Raw genomic sequence first — 21,957 nt, 5'->3', positions numbered from 1 at the left:
CAGGGAGCGCATGACCGCCAAGTAAGGCGCATGAGAAATTCCTATAATCAGAAGAAATTTGTGCTATTGAATGAAAAGGTAAGTTCTTGTAATAGTTCATGAATTGACAGAAAGACAATGTACAAAAACGAATGGTCAGCTGCTCATTAATTAATATCATGGAATAAACTTATGAAATTATACAATGAGAGAAAAACAATATCAGGAGAACAGGTTGACCACAATACTACCATCACTGGCATGTCAACTGGAATATCTACTACACAAAATAATAATTTGTATAGCGATGAATACAATTTGTTACCGAGACGATATATATATATATATATATATATATATATATATATATATATATATATATATATATATATATATATAATGTTCCAAGAAAAGCACAGTAAACATCAACATCTTTCAGATTTGATTGGTGATCACATTGTTTAAGACAATGCCCTGTTGAGTCTGTTCCCTTGTCTGAGAAAAACGCTTGAAACACCGTAGAATACTCAATCAGCACGCAGGCTCTCACATATGCTTACGCGCGCCATATGTAACGCTCTTTAAGAGTTAGATGATGATGCACTCTTCGTAACATCATACAACCCGTATAGACGCAGAAAAACACAAGCAAAGACGGGACAGAGTGCTGTCCTGTGGTTTCTTGGTTTTTAAGCAGCGTGAACGTACGCAGTGTGTCCCACGTAACTTTAGCAAAACTATCGAAATACGCGAATGTCACGTAGCTGGAGAGAACCAAGATAATCTTGTTTGCTGTGACTTGGAGGTACTCAGATTTTTTTTCTTTCTACCAAATTACACAAATAGTCCTAATTATTTATGAACTTCTGAAATAGTATAATTAGATGAAAGTGTCAATCAGAAACTTGTTGAGCAACATGAAATAGTACCTGTGCAGATTTCTGTTGCTCAATACGTGCTACATAAAAATGTTTTCCGAGTGTGAAAGAAGCCCACGAAAGCGCGCAAAGTGCCTCGAGGAGCCAGTCACGCGGCCGTTTTGCGTGTGTTCCCGCGGGCTTATTTCACGCTCGGAAAAACACATTTATGTAGCCCGTGTTGAGCAACAGAAAGCTGTATCCGTAGTTTTTCATGTCGCTCTACGATTTTCTCATTGACAGTTTTAGTCAAATTATATTTGAGAAATTGAATAATTAAGCCGAATTATCTAATTTGGCCGAGCGAAAAAATAATTTGAGCATCTCCAAGCAACGCCAAACATTACCTGGTTCTGTCGAGCTACGCGGCATTCGCACAATTTTGAGTGTGTGGCTAAACATAGCTGCGCCACCCTGTATATGAGCTCTCTGTGTATCTGTGCTCTATATCCCACTCTATGTGAGCCACCAAGAATAAAAAAAAGCAAATGGCGATAAACTCAACCTGCGAGAATACAGGCCCCGCTACATAATCCAACCAGACGGGGCCGATTTGAATAAAACAGAAATATTGAAAAAAAATAAAATGAATGTCAAAACGGCGTTAGGAAGAATTAGCGCGACACTATCTCAACTACGCACGGTTTAGCTTCGACTAAGAAACAGGGCTTTCGACCAAGCAGCAATCGTGAAGTTCGAGCAGGGCGGAAGCGGCTTCATTTTCGCGCTCGTACAGCGGCTCGTTAAGCCTTAGCAGCACTGAAGCAGCCTCGCACTCTCGCTCGCTGCGCCGCCTGACGAGTGCTGCCTGCGCCATTTTTCTTCCTCCAGGACGGCTTGGTGTTCCTTGTCCTTCTCAGCAACTTTCCGCCGATGAAGGCATCGCGCTGTCACCCTGTGACGTTGGTAGTTGCTAAGAGGTGGCGTATAGTAGTTGCAGTCCTGGCACACATGCTCCACTCGCTTTTGTGGGACCCCTTGAAATGCCTGCGAGGGTGACAACTATCAATCTGGTGCGAGGGTCACTTAATCAACGCAATTGGTTCACTGTTAGTGGGCTTCTAGATATTATAGCTATGAATACCAACAATGCTTATGGGTGCACTTTTGCCGCACGAAAAACTGCGCCCCCTCTAAAACATGATGCTGAAATTCAAGAAAGCTTTATTGGAAATGAAACGCTACATATAATATACAACGTACGAAGCTGCCCTGACGCATATAGTTTAATGCTTCCACCGTCAAAACTGTCGGCTAAACAATTTTTAAACCTTAGCCTACAGCAGTTCCTTTAGTAGGCGCTCGTATGTGTATATATATATATATATATATATATATATAGTGTGTGAGTGTGTGTAAGGAGCAATTAGGCGATCAATAAGCCAACGGTTCTTTACAATGTGAAGGCAGTACCATGGAAACATGTGTCGTACGCAAAGACCTAAATTTTACTATATCGTCATCAGTTTAAAGATCTGAACTCTGAATATGACAAATGAATTCTGCGGGAGCCCGCAAGGGGGAGGACAGCTCATCAAAGAGAAAAATTCAAAGCCACCTGAATTGTCGCATGAAGCTACAAGTTGGCTGAACGTAAATTCTTCCATTTCAGGCGAAACCTCTTGATCGCGATGGATTTTTGAATATTTGTTGTGTAAACGTACATACTTATCAATGAGGAGAAGGAGACCAGAGAGGTCCGATTTTTGTTACTCTTAACTAATGAAGTCAACACACAGTGAAGCCAGGAAGAGCAAAGCGAAAGTTATTTGTAGAAATGATAATTGAAGGCAACTGAAAGTGGACGAAATAAAATTTTCGCCGGTGCAAGCCGCCGCCACTACCTTCGCATAACGCCTGCGATGCAATTGTGATGCGGCAGTGGCTATTTGATTGGCAACGTTCTGGGTTTTTATGTATGATTAACCCATGGAGCGGTAGCCAGCGCCACTCAGGCCTTCGCGGCAAATGTGAAACGCCCTCTTTGGCCGATGGCACCACGTCGCACGCAAATTTTTCCCTTTTCGAGTAGGCAGCTGACTAATACACCATCTTGTGCTCCCTGGAGGCATCAAACCTTTCGGGCTGGAGAGAAATTTATTTATATACTCTTGGTTTGCGGAGGTGAAAGTTCTGTGATGGACAGCGCAGTAACTGTTTCAATCCTCAATCGGGCTGCACTGTGGGTAGAAAGATGGGGTGAAATGAACGGGGGAAAATGGGAACAATGTGGCCTGGTCTTATTGCGATGAGAATTACATAAGCAGTTCAAGCGCGTTACCGTATTAAGTCCAAGTGCAATAACTGCGTGGCCCAGCACCGTATACGGGTGGGACAAGAGCGTGCGAGGGTGAACCGAGTATAGCGGCTTGATCTCGGGCAGGCAAATGATGAATGTGAGGAGGAAGCGCGTCCTCTTGCATCGCGCGAAAGTTTCTGAAAGAAAGGAGGGCAATAGCAGATGTTCTACTTTGGCGGTGGCTGCGTATGGCGCAGTTACGCGTAGCCGCGAAGGCCGAACTTGAAAGTGATCTGCGGGCGGTACAGAGGTGCGCCAATGGCTGACGGTCTCTCGTGGGCTGTGTTCTCGATGCTTAGTTTGCGTTCAAACGAGAGGCAGCACGAAGGTCAATTCGTGCACTGCCGTTGCGGCTCTGTCTCACGCCAGCGTTTTCACTAGGGAGACTCCACGATTATCCCGTGACGTGTGTTGATGTGTGCCTGTGCGCTCGCGACACCATGCTTCTTAATTTAGCTAGTAAGCGAATGTTGATAAGATTATACGGCCAATAAAACTTCGATCCTTACTTCGTATAGCGGTCCAATAATCTGCGAACGCAATCGATTCCTCGCCTTTCGGGCTATACTGCTACCTTTTTGGTAATCAAGAACTATATGAAGTCAACAAACAATGCAGCCAAGGAAAGCATAGGAGAAGCTATTTGTACTAATAATTTAATTGTAGAAACGAGAATGAAAGTGAAACCAAAATGGAAAAAAGAAACCCTTGCCACCTATGTGTGCCGAGCCTACCACCTCCACATTACGGTGTGGTTTTTTTTTTAATTGTGCGGAATTGTGTACGCGAAGCTTTCTGTGCTGTTTACTTTTATTGAGAATAATTAGCGATGACGTTGAAGGCGAATGTTTAATTTCTTCAAAATATAGTACAACACCAAAGTGGTGAGTTCAAGGCAAACGTTATTTTGCGTGCACCACTGCTCTTTCTCTACGCATTGCACGGAACACACTGGGGGTGTTCTGTGTTGCTTGAAGTTTCTGAGCCAATTATTGGTTATTGCATGCACAATAAACGTGCTTTATATTATATACAGCATCAGGCGTCGCAGAGTAAGAAACTGCCAGGGGCACCTTTTATCAGTAATGGATACGTCCGAGTATTAGGGCAGCAAGAATAGGCATACAAACAGATAGGGTCAATAAATTTTATTGTGCACCGTTCTTCATCCCCTAATGGAGAGTTCAGCAAATCAATTGCCTCATAATTCACAGCGTAACGGGCTAGAAGTGTCAAACCTTAAATGAAATATATGGTTGCGCGTGCCCAGATCACAAGCGTATTATGAGGCATGCCATGCTGGAGGACTCCGCTTTAATTTTGGCAGCAGGCTATTCAATAACACGCCCCTAAACATAAGTGCACAAGCGCTTTTTATTTCGCCTTCGTCGACATACATACATATTCAGCTGCAGAGGTCATTGTGCACATTCGAAGCGGTACAAAAGTCCTAGCGAGTTGTCGCGTCCCCTTGTCTCTCTGCCGCACTTCTGTCATATATACACACGCCACGCAGGGTCATATATATACCGTGAACCAGCCACAGCAGTGGGAAAGCCGAAGCAAGAGGTAGAGAACGCTCCGCTTTATAATATGCACTCTGCATATCAACAATTTTCAAATAGTGTTGAGGATCTGGTCTATCTATGATAATCTGACATATCAGGTTCGACAATATGCAATTCTGTGTGAGAAAAATGACGCTGTAACAGGTTGAGCTAGACAGTGCGCACCTAGTTTATAATTTCCTATGCTCTATTAAAAGGAACCTTTCTTTGCCTTTTCCTTCGACTTTCCCACTGCTGCTGCTGCTGTGGCTGCTGCTGTCCGGAACACCGCGTCGGGGTACACTGAAATAGAAGGGGCAGTGCAGTGGGCGGAGGCAGCGACGCATAGGAACACCTAAAGCCCCTCCATACACATTTCCGCCGACCAGGTTAAGCTACTCTTCTCCTCGACGCTCCTCTCCCACTCATCCCCTTAGCTTCAAGCGTAACTTACGTAGCTTCAGCTTTCTTTCCGAGTGGAAGTAACGCTATGTTCTTTAGCGTTGTTCGCTTTCGCGTCGATGGAGGGGCTTTAATTGCGCCAGCTACGGTTTAAACTGTTAATGCGATTCCATCTAAGATCCACCGCTTATTGTAATCGGTGATCTGGTCGTGTCCCCCGCAGGGGCGTCTGCGTCAGCAGGCGTTTGGTGTGTTGCGACACCACGGACCCGAGCACACGAGGGTTGGACCCTCCCGCGTGTAGCCGTGCGCGGCTTAGCCGTGTCTGGGGAAAGGGGGATCCTGGAGGTTGAGCCGATGCTGGGTGTTTGGACCTTTAAGGCCCCCCGGCGGAGGCAACACACCTCTTCGGCCTCGGCTTCACATAGACGGCACCCCCGGACTGACCCACCCGGGGGAAATCGGTAGTCGCCTCTTCCTGTCCTCCTCTCCAATCTTCGACTTTCTCTCCCACATTTACATCTTTCCTGTCTTCTCTTCACTTCTTTTACTTCCGCATTTCCTGGCGGCAAGGGTTAACCTGGTGTAATTATCCAACCTTGGGTACTTTATAGTAGGTTATAGTGGCGATGCATGGCTGGCGTCTTCAGGCTTCCAATCCTGTAGCGTCCCCTTGTTGGGCTCCGTGGTGGGTGGCCACCATCGCCGCCGAATTTTCGAATTTTTTATGGCAGAAGCTTTTCCCCCAATACCTGATCGCTCCCTGAAGAGGGGGCGCACCGATGCACAGTTCAATTTTTTCATGCAACCGAAAGTGTCCTTTCCCAAATACCACGTTGTCCACAGTCAGCACGAAACAAAGACAGTCAGAATGATATCTCCATTTCTTGTAGCCAAATCTATCACTGACGCAATAGGCCCCGGTTATAAAGTAACGAAGATGGGAAGCGGCGATCTTCTACTCGAAGTTCGCGACAAGCCACAATACGACAAACTCTCGAAACTTGTTGCATTTGGAGACATTCCCGTTTCTGTGGGCCCACACAGGTCAATGAACACAGTGCGCGGTGTCATCTCGGAAGATGACCTTATCGAACTTACCGAAGAAGAATTGCTAGAAGGATGGCAAGAACAGAACGTCGTCAAGGTACAAAGGATAAAAATAAGGCGCGATAACAAAGAAATACCAACCAGGCATATAATCATCACTTTTGGAACTAGCAACTTACCAGACTCAATAGAAACAGGATACTGCAAACTCCGTGTAAGGCCATACATTCCCAACCCACGCCGATGCTTCAAGTGTCAGCGGTTCGGGCACGGTTCGCAAAGCTGCCGAGGGCGCACTACTTGTGCAAAATGTGCATCAAATGAGCACTCGTCTGACACTTGCAATTCCACCATCCGTTGTGCTAACTGTGAAGGGGATCACCCAGCATACTCTCGTTCTTGTCCATCCTGGAAAAAAGAAAAACAAATCATCGAAATCAAAGTAAAAATGAACCTTTCTTTCCAAGAGGCGCGCAAACGCTTCTCCATCAATCAATCTAGTCCATCCTACACCGATGTGGCGCGCCGGGGGGCAGCGCTACATCCTTCGGCGGCCGCCCAAGTAACACGGAGTGTGACGGCGATCACGCCATCAGCCCCCCCGGCTGGAACAGCCAGCGCTGTACCGGCCCCCACAAAGGAGGACCAGCAGACCCCCGGGCCTGTTGGACCAAAGGCCACTGCGCGTGCAGATAGGCCCACCACCCCCGCGAACGTGCCCGCTGCGCGGGCACTATCCACCGCCTCAGACGAGGTGATGGATACAAATACAAATCCGGCGTCTCAGCCGCCGAAGGAACGGCGCAGCTCCCTTGAGCGCGCCCGGAAGATAGAGAGATCTCGTTTCACGGGGCCTGGAAAGATCTCGTGAGATAATCTAGTCCATATTTCTTAGACACACAGCACAAAACACATACATTATGGATACACAGATAATACAATGGAACGTCAGGGGTTTACTCCACAACCTAGACGACATTAAGGAACTTTTACATAAGTACAGTCCAAAGGTGCTGTGTGTCCAAGAAACACATCTTAATCCTTCACGCACGAACTTTCTCCGGCAGTATACCATTTATCGAAAAGACCGCAACGACGCCCTCACCTCGTCTGGCGGCGTGGCAATAATAGTAGATAAGGGTGTTGCTTGTCGGCAACTACAGCTTAAGACAACTCTAGAGGCAGTTGCAGTCCGTGCGGTACTGTTTAATAAACTTATCACAATTAGCTCTGTATACATCCCCCCGAACTACCAACTTTCAAAAACAGAATTTCACACCTTTATCTATGAACTGCCCGAACCCTACATTGTCGTTGGAGATTTTAATGCACACAACACCCTTTGGGGAAGCCGTCATTGTGATGCCAGAGGACGCTTAGTTGAAAACTTCCTCCTCACTACAGATGCTTGCTTACTTAATGGGAAAGAACCTACATTTTACAGTGTCGCAAACAAAACATTCTCATCTATCGATTTAAGCATCGCATCGAGTTTACTCTTACCGCATCTGGAGTGGAACGTAATTAAGAATCCTTACGGGAGCGATCATTTCCCCATTGTCATAAAACTAACAAAAGGGGACGAGTGCTCCCCACATGTCTCTCGGTGGAAAGTCGATTGTGCCGATTGGACACGATACAGGGAGCTGACACATTTGACTTGGAACGACATCTGTAATCTATCTATTGAAGATGCAGTGACATATTTCACGGCGTTCATAGTTGATGCAGCGTCAGTATGTATCCCCATAACAAATGGATCGTCCTGTAAGCGACGTGTTCCGTGGTGGAACGATGACTGCAAGAAAGCGCGTAGAAACCAAAATAAAGCTTGGAACAACCTTCGAGACGCTCCAACTACGGAGAATTTGATCATATTCAAGAAAATAAAGTCTGAAGGTAGAAGAACGCGGCGCCGTGCCAAAAGGGAGAGCTGGCAAAGATATATTTCTAGCATCAACTCTTATACTGACGAACGAAAAGCGTGGAACAGGGTGAATAAAATCAAAGGTCGGCAAACTCATCCTCTACCATTAGTAAACACGCAAGGAAATACCCTTCAGGACCAAGCTGACTCTCTTGGGGCACATTTTGAAAACATTTCTAGCCCAATCCATTACTCCGATGCATTCCTTAGATACCAGAAACAAGCTGAGAGACGGCCTCTGGACCTAAAAGGAAAGAACAATGAATCGTACAACCGTCCTTTCAATATGGCTGAATTTCAGGCTGCACTACATAGTTTTAATAAATCAGCTCCTGGCACCGATCGAATAATTTACGAGATGATCCAACATCTGCATCCCGAAGCACACAAAACGCTCCTCTCCCTTTTTAACGCCATATTCTCTGCCAGCTACATCCCGTCAGCCTGGAAGCAAGCACTCATAATCCCCATTCTGAAAGAGGGCAAGAACCCGTCTTTGACCAGCAGCTATAGGCCTATAGCCCTAACAAGCTGCCTATGTAAGTTTTTTGAGAAAATTACTAACCGTCGCTTGGTACATTTTCTTGAAAGTAACAAGATACTAGATCCCTTGCAGTGCGGCTTCAGGGAACATAGATCCACAACAGATCAACTTGTCCGTATCGAGACAAATATCCGGGATGCCTTTGTGCACAAACAGGTTTTCCTATCGGTATTTCTAGACATGGAGAAAGCATACGATACAACTTGGCGTTTCGGAATTCTTCGTGATCTAGCTGGAATGGGCGTCCGTGGCAACTTGCTAAAGGTGATTCAAAGTTATCTGTGCAACCGCACATTTCATGTTCGTGTTGGTAATGTCCTGTCTCGTCTATTTACTCAGGAAACAGGTGTGCCACAAGGTGGAGTGCTGAGCTGTACTTTATTCCTTGTAAAAATGAATTCGCTCCATACTATCATACCACGTACAATGTTTTATTCCGTATACGTGGATGATATCCAAATAGGTTACAAGTCATGTAATCTTAGTATCTGCGAGCGACAAGTGCAGCTTGGCCTGAATAAGTTGTCTAAGTGGGCAGACGAGAACGGCTTTAGACTGAACCCTGAAAAAAGTACATGCATTCTTTTCTCCAATAAGAGAGGGGTAATACCGGAGCCCGTTATTGATCTTAATGGAGATCGGCTATCTGTTAGTCATGAACATAAATTCCTAGGCCTCATTTTAGACTCCAAACTAACTTTTATCCCACACTTAAAATATTTGAAAATGAAATGCTTGAGGACAATGAATCTACTGAAGCTCTTGACCCGCACATCTTGGGGAAGTGACAGAAGATGCCTCTTGAGCTTGTACAAAAGCCTTATACGGTCACGCCTTGACTACGGAGCCATTGTGTATAACTCTGCGACGCCTAGTGCTTTGAAGATGCTCGATTCCGTTCACCACTTGGGTATCCGTCTCGCTACTGGTGCGTTCAGGACTAGCCCCGTAGAAAGCCTGTATGCTGAATCTAACGAATGGTCCCTACATCTTCAAAGAACATATTTAAGTCTCTCATACGCCCTCAAAGTGAAATCAGATTTCCATCATCCTTGCCATTCCGTTATTTACGACCTGTCTACGGCTAGGCTTTTCCGTAACCGCCCAGGCACTAGACCTCCTCTGTCCCTTCGGTTGGAAGCATTGTCCGAAGAAACAGGTGCGCCGATTTTAGAGAATGTCATAATGGCAACTACACGGCTTCCACCGCCTTGGGAGTGGAAGACTATCGAGTGTGACGTGTCGTTTGCAGAAATATCAAAACGAGCACCTGAGGCACACATACGGTCACATTTTCTCGAGCTTCAGGAGAAATATTCTTGTGCTGAATTCTACACAGATGCCTCTAAGTCTTCTTCTGGGGTTGCATACGCAGCACTAGGACCAGCATTCTTAATATCCGGTACATTGAACCCACAGACATGTATCTTTACAGCGGAAGCATATGCAATACTTTCTGCAGTGAAGCACAGCAGGCAAACGAATCTTACTAGGGCTATAGTATACACAGACTCATTGAGTGTAGTGCGAGCCCTTATGAACGTACGTAAACTTAAAAACACTGTCTTTAACGAACTGTATACATTGCTATGCTCAGCTTATAGTGCTAAACAAACGATCATCCTATGCTGGGTACCTGGCCACTGTGGCATAAAGGGCAACGAAGCTGCTGACGAGAAAGCTACTTCAGTAGCTTTTACTGATACGGATATAAACATACCCATCCCAGCCACAGATCTTAAAGCATACCTGCGTCATAACCTCAAAATCCATTGGCAGCAACAGTGGAATGCTGAGATATCAAATAAACTGCACTTGATAAAACCCAAATTAGGATATTGGGTATCGGAGAGAATGTCACGATATAACGAAGTCCTCCTTTGCCGTTTAAGAATAGGACACACTTACGGCACTCACTCTTACCTCTTGACTGGGGGGGATCCTCCCACTTGCAGTAAGTGCGGCCAAAACCTCACAGTCCTGCACGTTCTTATTCAATGCCCTGCAATAGAAACACAGAGGAAAAAGTATTTCATTTCTGCATATCGCGAAAATATTCCTCTTCACCCGAAATTTTTTCTAGGCAATGAACCGCTTTTTAATCCGAATCTAGTTTTAGCGTTTTTAGCTGAAACAGACAGTCTCGAAATCATTTGGCCAGGACATCTTTAGCTCACGTATACCAGCCTTGTATTCAAAGGCTTTCTTGAATCTTAAGTGTCAGTGCTATGTTTTATTGCATCATGCTTTTAACGAAACCCCATTACCATAGCCCACAGCTTTACTTAGAGTCATTATTTTAGCGACTATATATTTTACGCCATCCAGAGCGACCGATTTTAGGCCTTTTTACAGCCATGTCACATACACCATGAGAAATTCATTGTCTAACTCATTGCCTGCATCATTCACAATGCACTGTTAACATTACCTTTGTCATGGTGCTCTTTGGCCATCCCTGGCCCTTGCACCATAAAACACTACACATCATCATCTGGTCGTGTCGGCTCGTTCGCGTCAACCTGCGACGGGTTGTGCCACTAGAGACAACGTACAGCGAAACGTAGTGCCTGGGTGCTTGGATACCACTGCCGTTTTTCGTGCATTTGGAAAACAGCGACCGCGAACTACTACAGCGGGATACAACAGCTTGTCCCCTTTGCATTGTTATTGAGACCGCCACATCTCTAGAAACTGCAAGCACAGCATTGCGTGCAAGGCATATATTCCGCCCCACTTTTGCGCTGAAGCATAAACCCCCTCCAGCCAGCACGTATGGAGGGACATTAGTGAAGGAGTTTGCGACCCCAATTTGTACGGCAGGCGCATAGACCTAGTTTATGCAGTGGATTCTAAGTCTTAACCTTGTCTTGTACAGCAGATTGAAGGTAACGAACGGCCCAAGTGACTGCACTACGTGAAAAACAGCGGCGACGTCAAGCTATGAAATATAACAAGGTCGAATTTGCGTGGAGGGCATTCAGTCACGTGGTGAAAACAGGTTTGCATTTCTTGTGTGATATGAGCGGAGGTGTGTAGTGAATTGGTGTGTGCGTGCGTGTGTGTGTGTTGTAACGCGTGCATAGGTGTGCGGCGAATTGTGTGCGTCACGTGAGCAGATGCGCTCTGCCAATTCAGTTAGTGTTCTGACGTGAGCAAAGTTTTACGGCGGATTGTGTGTTGCAACGTGAAATTACGTTGGCTATGTTTTCTGGCACTTTCTCGAGTTTTTTTTTTGTGACACTGATGCCAAATAGCCTCCAGAGTGCCTGATTGCATGGCCCCAAGTCAGTCACAACAGCGTGTTTTTTAACACCAACATCTTCACAGGAACTTATGATTGTACTGACCTTTTCCTTTACTACGTCAAGAAGGACCACTAAATTCCTAAGATAGTGTCTTTCCACCGCGTAGAAATTCGTCCCAACATAAAGACGACGGCATGTGTGGCATAGCGAGATTCCAGAATTATGTGGAGGGTCAAGTTTTTTGTTGGGTTTCTCAGCAGGGTCCAAGTAGGTGAGTAAAAGTCCAGACACTTGCTAATCTGCATTTGATCTACCGTCAGAAATGCGTTATGCTCCTCGAGTAACAGCTGGGCCACGTGCACGACAGAACAGCGAAAAGTGCTAGTGGTATGGTCAGTCAATATGAACAAAGTGAGTAATAACAAGAAAGTGAGTAACTAGGAACAGTGCACACCTTAATTTTCAGCAAATCTATCACTTCAAACAGCAGTCCTACCCGCCGCGGTTGCTCAGTGGCTATGGTGTTAGGCTGCTGAGCACGAGGTCGCGGGATCGAATCCCGGCCACGGCGGCCGCATTTCGATGGGGGCGAAATGCGACAACACCCGTGTACTTAGATTTAGGTGCACGTTAAAGAACTCCAGGTGGTCAAAATTTCTGGAGTCCTCCACTATGGCGTGCCACATAATCAGGAAGTGGTTTTGGCACGTAAAACCCCATAATTTAATTTTTTTAAACAGCAGTCCAGGAGCAAACTTGAACGCTTCTAAATTTCTCTGCAGTCTTCGTTCCGATGGTAGAGGCATTCCCAGTTCATGGGCCACGTTATATCGTTGAGAGCGGCATGACACCTTTAGTTTCAATGCCTTCAAAACAGTTTCCGTGTTTCATAGTGTACCCCGCATTGTCCCTTTCTGCAGACAGAGTACCTGGTCGCTGCCTAGATAGCCTACAATACCTGTATGTGCAGTGCATCAAAATGAAATACACAAGAATTACTCGTTGCACAAGTTGGTACATGGTATAACTCTGATGGACTTGGTGAAATGGCACAGAAACAGAATTTCGACCCCATCAAGATGGGCCACTGGGCCGGGATTTGTTCGCGCGACCTCATGCATAGCAGCGCAACACAATAACTAAGCCACCATGGGGGTTGTGCTACTACTTCTGTCCATTTTTTCTTGTTACAAGTTTCACCGTAGTTATACCAATCAAAGTTCAATTCACAAAGGAGTGTCACAGGAATAGCACTGTATACCTGTTCTGAGATTCTTGTTTTGGGTTTGCAATACACTGACTCTCCGCTGTGATGTAGAGAGCCTCCTTTCCAAGTGCAATATTTCAGCTGCTGTCTCTTTTTTAGCATGTCTTTCTCAAAATAATCAAAGAAAAAATGCTCATCAATACCACATCCAGTTACTAATGGAAAATGCTGAACATGTATTTACCTGACACTTGGTCTTGCGCCTTTGAAACTAAGCTTCGCCCTTTTTCCAACTCATTGCACGTTGAGGTACTGGGAAACAGTGCAAATAATCCAGCTAAGTGAATCCAGACGGAAGATATAAATACTGCCCACACTCTTGCCTTTCAATCATGGCAACAAAATCCTTCTCCTAGATTTGGAAAACACAAGGCTGTCTGATTTTGAGAGATACGGGTTCAATGAAAGTATGCTGACTGCACCCTAATTGTCTTGTGCAAAACTGAATACTGAGCAGTAGTAGCCAGAAGTAATGGGAAAGGGCACCAGAGGCCGTTAATGTAGAAATTTTGCAATACAGTAATCCTTGTTTTAAGCTGTGGCTGAACTACTTGTGACGGTTATCACCACCTTTTTACTACACTGTGAATCCTGGATAACGGACTGTCTGCAAAAGCATAGAACAAGACTTAGAGTGTAAAAATCAAATTGAAAAAAAAAACACTACGATACCTTCCAACCAATTGCTGAGTAATCTTTCAGTGATATTTGCACGCACACTGTAAATTGGCACTGTTTCCAGCTTTTGTATGGCTATGCAGGCAGGACACGTTGTGGAAATGTGGCCTGCAATGTCCATAACAAAGATTTTTATCTCAACAATTTACATATCTGCAGGCTCAACCATTTACCAAAGTAAGGATTGTACGAACTAGTTCGTGTACTTGCAGATTCTGGCGACCTGGTGAGCTCAGCACACTAAATGTCCATGTCATGTGCATAGTGGTTGCGCGATGAAACTGATGCAGAAAAACAGCATATGATCCATTGCAGTCCGCATAATCAGTCACATACACAAATGAAGTACCGCTCTGCACGCATGAACTTCACATTCCACGTTTTTATCTATCCTCACCTGCTCGTGGCTTTAACAATGATTCACCTTGGCCTATGCGTGTGGTGCTGGAATCTGAAAGTTGAAATTGCCAAATACATACTTGCAGCGGTATTAAAAAGCAGACCCGAGCCCTGTATTTGTGCAGGCCTATTAATCTACACACACCTCTTGTGATCCCACCAGTAACGATTGATTGTGAATCCTTCCTTCGGTTTAGGTCAGAAACTTCTTGCTTGCGCTTTAGCAATGACTGGCCAGGACCAATTTGATGTCCTGGAAGTTTGAATGGCTGTTGCATACTGACGAAATGCACTGATCATGCCCAACAGTCTAGTATGATAAACTTGTCAGATTTAACTTACCACGTTTGCCTGAATTGCTAACAGGTGGTTGTGTGTCCTGCTTTGGACTTTCCACACAAATTGCTTGCTGCTGTCGTAGTATTGATTGGCCTGGCAGTATTTCTGGAATAGTTGCCTCTAAACACAGTAATAGGAGAGACGGGACAACAAATTCATACGACTCAACGGTCACCGTTTACCTGAACACAATTTACCTAAATCAGTAGCCAGCCACTTTAATGAACATGGTCATATATTCGCTATCATAACTCATACACAAGTTTAATTGCCTACACCTAACGGTAATTAATTTGGCACGTTGCAACTTAGAATTTTTAAAAGCTGTAAGTTAAATCTGAAATTATCACATCATCAACCACGGCACAAAACACGTTATGCCCCCTGCTAACCTTAATTTCTAACCTCACCTGTTCCTCTATTTCGAATTTTTTTCCTTCCTACTAGTCAAGTTAATATACTCTTTCATGTTTTTTACGTTTATATCAACTGTAAGACCCCCTTTTTTCATGTACGCCTGCCCCCGCCCGCGTCAGCGCACGTCACCCTCCTACTTGTTATTTCGGTTCCCCCCTCTCTTTTCCTTTTTTTTTCAGTTTTTTCTTATATATATATTTTCAAACAGCCTCACCAACACATTCCAATGTCCCAGACGTCAGTATACTTTTTCGGCGCCTCGCCACACAGGGTATCGCAATTTCGGCATACCGCCGTAACGACACCTACGTTAAACTACTGGGGCTAACGTCCCTTAAAGGCCATGCCGTTGCCTTCCAGTTACCCCATACATGGCACTCCAGTCTCCTTGTCACCATCTTAACTACTTCAAAATTACTCGATGCATTCCTGCTATACTACTACAGTCAGTCTTTAAACTCATGTTTTTTAGGGGGGCGGGGGGATCTTTTGTGCTACTCGCGCTCTGACCGCCTGACGGGCTCTTCGAAAGCCACAAAAACATACCGCCAACGACACTCCTGAATGCTCCCTTACCTCCCGTTTTCCCAACGCCCTCCCATGCCCCCTTTTTCATTTTTCTTGTTCTTTTTTACCTCTCTGTGTCCCTCCCCCTGTTTTTTTCTCTCCTTTTCTCTTTTCTTTTCTCCCCGCTTTCCCACCCCTCTCCCGCTCTTGTCCCCTCGTCTTAAGAACCACGCTCACAGACGTCAGGCGACAGCGCTCATTATCTCTGAAGTCTCTCCCTTTTTAACCAATCGCCACCGACTACAACCGCACGTGACGTCACTGCACTAACCCTTTAAAACTAACATGCCGAGGATGACGAGGCCGTCGTTGACGAAGATAGGTCCTCCTATCGAAATGTTGGTCAGCCTTTCTGAGGCACCTTATCCCTGTTTAAAAACTTTATACTAAAAATTTGATAGGCACTTACGCAATATTTATCCGCAGCAAAGCTAAAGTACAACATAGCACATCTAGCAGTCTTCTTAGCGCTCACCAGTTTTTCTCAGAGCACGAGTTGCTGGCTGCCTGTTTAGGTTCATGTTGGGTGCATGAACTGCCCAGTGTTCTTTCAGGAGTGACTGCCCAGGTTGTGCGTGATGAAAGCTGGCCACTGAAGATCACAAATACAAACACATTTGCACTACATGTCATGAAATTGTAGAGCTCATCGATGTGTCAATGGCACTACGTTTTATACTCACTGGCAGTGCTCATACAGCAAGTCGCTGGCTGTTCATCCTGCTGCAGGGTCGATGCCTGGCATCGTTTCAACAGTGATTGCCCAGGATTTCCACAGACAAGGTCAAATCCTGAAGGTTGTAAATGAGAATAAGCACTGAATTATGTAATACACATTGAAAATTAATGCAATTATGTCATAAAGCTCATCCAACAGTAATAATATAAGCATACTTGTACCATTTCTGTTCACACTTCTGCCTGGTAGCTGTGGCACCTGCCTTAGGCTGAATTTAGATGCACACACTTTTCGCTTGAGAAGAGATCGCCCTGGCTTCGTTGCACTGGAAACTGAATTCGAAACAAGGCACCTGCTCATAAACTTGCTGGTGTCCAAAGTACAACAATGAACAAATGCACTTCACTCGATTAAAAATGCATTAATTGAAGTGGCTGCAGAAAAAGGCCAGTATTATGATGTGCTCCTAGTTTCCCTGTGCAGTGCAGCAACTGAATACCCCTTGTATTCAAAGGGTATTCAGATAAATGATAGGGAAGTACAGGACCAGGTTTCTAACACAAGGGTGGACAATTGGGTTCGTTATTGTTAATGGTATAGAAATCTACACATTCAGACTAGGATGCAACAAGCGCATGTGTCAGCCTCCATGTGCACCTTTTTTGTGCTTCAATACCAAAAATATTTGTTTACTGAATTCAGCAGTTCAAAGAATTGGGAAAGTTCCTGTATTACGCATTGCTGAAGCGCATACAGTGGAATTTTGCCATGTGACACATAAATGTTATCGGCCTGGAGAGTTCCTAAATTAATATGCATTGGAGAGAACATACATACCTCTAATTGGGGCCAACGAAGCGAGATGCTCACGACTGTGCAATCCTCCGAAGCACTGTGAGGTAACTTCTTTAAGGTGTGCATTATATTGAGAGCCATCTCCAATTTGAGAGTATCGCATGGATTAGTAGTAAAATTTGAAGCTCACAAATTTCCACCTATAGGCATCTGCGTTATAACTTGTTTTGATAACATACCTTGCACCGGTGTTTTCTTTTCAGATGAGACATTGTCAATGCCTTGCTTCGCATCTGCATCTGAGTGCAATTAAATTTAATTATTATTTATATCACAAAGAGCATGAGATACTACATGCGTCTGCAGTTCAGTGAATGTATCTGTACACTAATGGCTTCTTACCTTGTTCTTGGACCATGTGGCGGAAGACTGAGGGGGTGGCAGTGCATTTGGCATCGCAGTTGTGCAATGTCAGTAGGTCAGACTGATTCATAGTGAAGTCGTCCTGCGAGTTTTAATACTACCAATAATCACCAGTTCACGCACAAATACTTATAGCTAGCCGCTACAACAGTGTATGCAAATTTGCTTGTGCGCAAACAACACACGGACGTAGAAGACACACAGCGCCTGCGTGTGTCTTCATTCTTATGCTACGTCCGTGTGTTTCTTGCGCTACAGAAAGATAATCTGCAGGCATGTTACACCAACAAGCCCAGATGTCTACACTGAGGTACAACAATATCTTTACATCTGCAAAAGCACACCGACGCAATGCTGCTGCTATGTTACTGTCTCTGTAACATTTCGCAAACAAATGTATGGTCTGAACCCGTAAACACTTGCAAAGTTATTTGATTATGAGACATGCGAAGTGTTGATTGCACTCGACAGTGTATATAAATATAGGAGGTCATCATCATCATCATCCTCATTTTTATGTCCACTGTAGGACTAAGATCTCCGCCTGCGATCTCCAATTGCCCCTGCCATTCACTAACCGATTCCAACTTGCACCTCACAGGTCATGAGGGAGGTAATGGCCGAATACTGCACTCCCTCCCTCATTACCTAGCGTGGCAGGCAGCATTTAGTTATAATAGCGATGTAAATGAGAGCCATGTATAATGCATCAATGTTTTGCACTTTAGATGTACTATTAGGTGCAATTTACATAACTGTGATTATTATAATTTATTTATTTATAAATCATTAAATGATCTGTATTGCTCTTGTTTCAAGAATGAAATATTAATGTTCAATATACTATTATTTCAAGGATGACTAAACTGCTCCCAAACTAATGGCGCTTTGCATAAATTTTTCATAAATTTTTGTGCAGAATAGAATTTAGTACATCGCCATGACGTCACTTTGGCGTTCAAGGTTGGATGGGCCTTAGCAGCAACATTCATCACTAAGCAATAATACCCCATGTAAATGTGGTCGCGCTTACTAAGCACAAAAAAATGTATAGCCTACACTATGGTGACACTATATGTTTTCGATTATAGCATCGACAATGGGAAGCAGTGTATACACCCATGCCTAAGCGTGTAACATATGAGCAACGAAATACACACACCTGGCAAAGCGTAGTGAAATTGGCCGTCGCGGGAATCTCCTCGATTTGCTCCGCACAGGTGATACTTTCCAGGTCGTTATCGCCGAGAGGCGCCGGGGCGGGCTATTTCCGACATGCCGGACACATGCAGCAGCCGATGATGCAGCCCCGGCCCATGGCTCTCGGCGCTTTGTCAACGAAAGGGGTCGAGAGGCAAAGCATGCGAGCGCAGCGTACGCACAACAAGCGCGCAGTTGCACAGGGATGACCCTTGGTGGACAGGCTAGAGCATGGTGTAAAGTCTTACACCGTGGGCTGGAGCGAGCTACTCAGATTAGCGCCGACTGCGAAGCACGCGCGGGCGTCTCACCATCGTCTAACAACAGTCCAAGCGGAAGTTCCCGCAGCGCAACTCCAGGAAGCGCAAACGCCGGAACCGGAAATTTTGAAACCGGAAATGCCGGAACCGGATTTGGTGTGAGAGGAAAAGGCCGCGCACGTCAAAGGTTGTCGCACGGAGGAAGGAAACTGAGGAGAGGCCCTACCCCCTCCGCACGCTAGGAGAAAAGTGTGGAGGAAATCACGTAGTAGGTTGTCTCTTTTTTTTTTGCTGTTTTTAACTTCTTTGCTGTAGCGGTCCCGCCTTTCGGGCCATAATGGTGGCTTTGTTATTGTTCTGTGCGCTCACAAGTGTTGCTGCGTAGGTTTCGCACCGTGGCAAAGGCGCCGTGCGGGCAGGTTTGCGTTGGTCTCCGTGTTTTGTTTTGCTGCGTTATCTGGACCGTCCTCTACCGGATGTTGCTGTGGCCAGGTTGGACAGGAGGAACTAAAGTTCGTGAAATGAACGCGCATGCAATGCTGTACGCAATGTACCGCGCCACGGCAATGGCAACGGACGAAGGAACATCCGCTGGAAGTGTTGCCCTCATTGGCGGAATAATGCTAATGTGCTAACGATTGTTTAGTATTGCTGCGCAGCGCCCGGGTCCGACAGCACGGTTGCGTGCAGCGCGGCGTGGTTTCGCGAGAAATGTAAACAAGAGAGGAGAGCTTGCCCGATAGGCGGAGCAACGCCATTAGCAACGCCAACTTTCGGCTTCGCATTTGCTTCACAAAGAGTGACATCAGGGCCTCTCCTGAGTTTCCTTCCTCCGTGGGTTGTCGCTACTTAAAACAGTGGCGGCGGTGCGTAGATGGAGGAGTTTTAGGCATAGAGTTGGTATAACCAACTCTAGAGCAAAAGCTGGCCCGAAAAAGTGAGAACCGCTAGGGCGCCGCCCTGTTGCTACTGGTCAATGTAGCCAGTGCAGTTACTATTGAAACGGCTGAAAACAAGTACGGGTCACCTTATGACGCATACCTGATGGCTTTATGAAGGTGATGGGTTAGTATTAAGTTTACGGAAAGCGTTTGCTAAGTGCATGACTTATGTAAATCACGATGTACCCGTTCATGCAATAAAGGATGGCACGAATTTCGGGTTCGAATCTCTGTTTTTGAGACGCATAGTAGTTTCGAACAGTTTATGTTTGACAAGCGATCGCGCGTAAACACCTGACGCTATGGCAGATTCGTGCCTTTTGTGCCACCGAAGCCCCGAAGCGCTCTGGCATATACCTTCAAATGTAAGTAAACGAATGCATCTTCTTGTTCAGAACATCACGCTAGCAGACAGCTCCTGTCATGCATCACAATCGTTTGAGAAGCGTCACAGTAGAGCATTTTTTTTACATGCGGAGTGGTGTTTTTATTTGCAGGTTTCCCTTCAGTAGGAAATTGCTGTACTGACGGACCAGCGCACCGGAATTGTACTGGCGAATCCACAAGCAAGGCATAGAATCTGTTTAATTATTGCACTTTGAACATTCATGCTTTTACAGAGGCCACAGCAGAAAAACAGCCTGATGCCGATTATTCCTTTGCCACGAAGCAATCAAGAGGTGAGTGCCTAATACGGATAAAATCGAGTGCATCAACACACATATTACTAGCGTAGTCGTTTTATGAGCTGTGCAATATTTGCAACACTTCCTTGTGTGCCGTTTCATGTGGCAATACTTTTTGTGGTCACAAATGTGCGCAGCGAATCTATTTGCATGATCGACTCCGGGCCTGTGGGAGCGTTCACTTCCACTTGATGTTGAGTCTTTGAAATGAATCCATAAAGTGCAAACATGCACATCAGATCCCTACGAGCATTTTCAAAATTCAATTTTAGACACCATTTGTAAGTGAACAAACCTTTATTTGGTCCAGCAAAGCGCGATAAAACGCGCACCCGGCTAATCCCACGACGGGACTGACAGATCTAGTCTGCCGGCCCGATCGCGGGCGCGCTGGACGGCCAGGATTTGATCCTCAAAGACGCGACTTCGCAGGAGCGCGTGCCACTCTTCCTTGGTGAACTTCGGGCCCAGCGACCCGCACTCCCAGAGCATATGAGGCAACGTAGCTACCTCACCACAGGCCACGCAAGAACAATTCGGATAAATCTCGGGATATATGCTATTAAGGGACGCCGGATTTGGGTACGAGTTCGTTAGCAGAAGTCTTAGTGTGACCGCCTGCGGCCTGCTTAACATGGAGTGAGGCGGGGGGAAAACCCTTCTACATTTACATATATGCAATACTGACAATCTCAAATACCACTAAGCAGCTGGGACGCATTTTTGTTTAGTATACTCGCAGGTAAAATAGGTGGACCATGTGGGCAGCCCCACCTCATTTTTCCCCCGCAGGGGCGTCTGCGTCAGCAGGCGTTTGGTGTGTTGCGACACCACGTACCCGAGCACACGAGGGTTGGACCCTCCCGCGTGTAGCCGTGCGCGGCTTAGCCGTGTCTGGGGAAAAGGGGATCCTGGGGGTTGAGCCGAAGCTGGGTGTTTGGACCTTTAAGGCCCCCCGGCGGAGGCAACACACCTCTTCGGCCTCGGCTTCACATAGACGGCACCCCCGGACTGACCCACCCGGGGGAAATCGGCAGTCGCCTTTTCCTGTCCTCCTCTCCAATCTTCGTCTTTCTCTCTCGCCTTTTTCATCTTTCCTGTCTTCTCATCACTTCTCCTCACTTCCTAGTTTCCCGGCGGCAAGGGTTAACCTTGTGTAGCTAGCCAGCCTTGGTTATGCTGTATTTGGTTATAGCAGCGATGTACGGCTGGCGTTGGCAGGGTTTCTCTAGCAGGAACTCCTGTCACGTCCCCCTGTTGGGCTCCATGGTGGGTGGTCGGCATCGCGGCCGAAAACCCTACTGTACTCATGGAAAACGCTTTTCCTAAACTCCCTGATCGCCCTCACAAACGAGGGCGCACCGAAGATCTCTTTCAGTTTTTCGGACGACAA

At 45.8% G+C, this 21,957-nt stretch overlaps 1 protein-coding gene across 6 annotated transcripts; it reads right to left on the bottom strand.

Annotated features, from left to right (window-relative positions):
- Positions 1 to 940: 940 nt before the first annotated feature.
- On the bottom strand, positions 941 to 18,982 carry LOC142568136 (uncharacterized). Of its 6 annotated transcripts, XM_075678209.1 has the most exons (11): positions 18,640 to 18,982; positions 17,457 to 17,559; positions 17,294 to 17,353; positions 16,481 to 16,591; positions 16,264 to 16,371; positions 16,056 to 16,172; positions 14,600 to 14,716; positions 14,403 to 14,510; positions 14,256 to 14,309; positions 13,175 to 14,139; positions 941 to 1,883 (listed from the first exon to the last, which is right to left on the bottom strand). In XM_075678209.1, the coding sequence occupies exons 2-10, from the start codon at positions 17,545 to 17,547 to the stop codon at positions 14,099 to 14,101; spliced, it is 807 nt and encodes a 268-aa protein (XP_075534324.1). In that variant the 5' UTR covers positions 17,548 to 17,559; positions 18,640 to 18,982; the 3' UTR covers positions 941 to 1,883; positions 13,175 to 14,098. The 6 variants fall into 6 exon arrangements, with proteins under 6 accessions (XP_075534324.1, XP_075534319.1, XP_075534320.1 ...); XM_075678204.1 differs by having other exon boundaries at positions 14,256 to 14,510; XM_075678205.1 differs by having other exon boundaries at positions 13,365 to 14,139; positions 14,256 to 14,510.
- Positions 18,983 to 21,957: the final 2,975 nt, after the last annotated feature.

Source organism: Dermacentor variabilis, unplaced genomic scaffold, assembly GCF_050947875.1.
Source record: "Dermacentor variabilis isolate Ectoservices unplaced genomic scaffold, ASM5094787v1 scaffold_17, whole genome shotgun sequence".
NCBI classification, from domain to species: Eukaryota; Metazoa; Arthropoda; class Arachnida; order Ixodida; family Ixodidae; genus Dermacentor; species Dermacentor variabilis.
The sequence above is the reverse complement of the archived record's forward strand: the minus strand, read 5'-3'. Positions and strand labels throughout refer to the sequence as shown.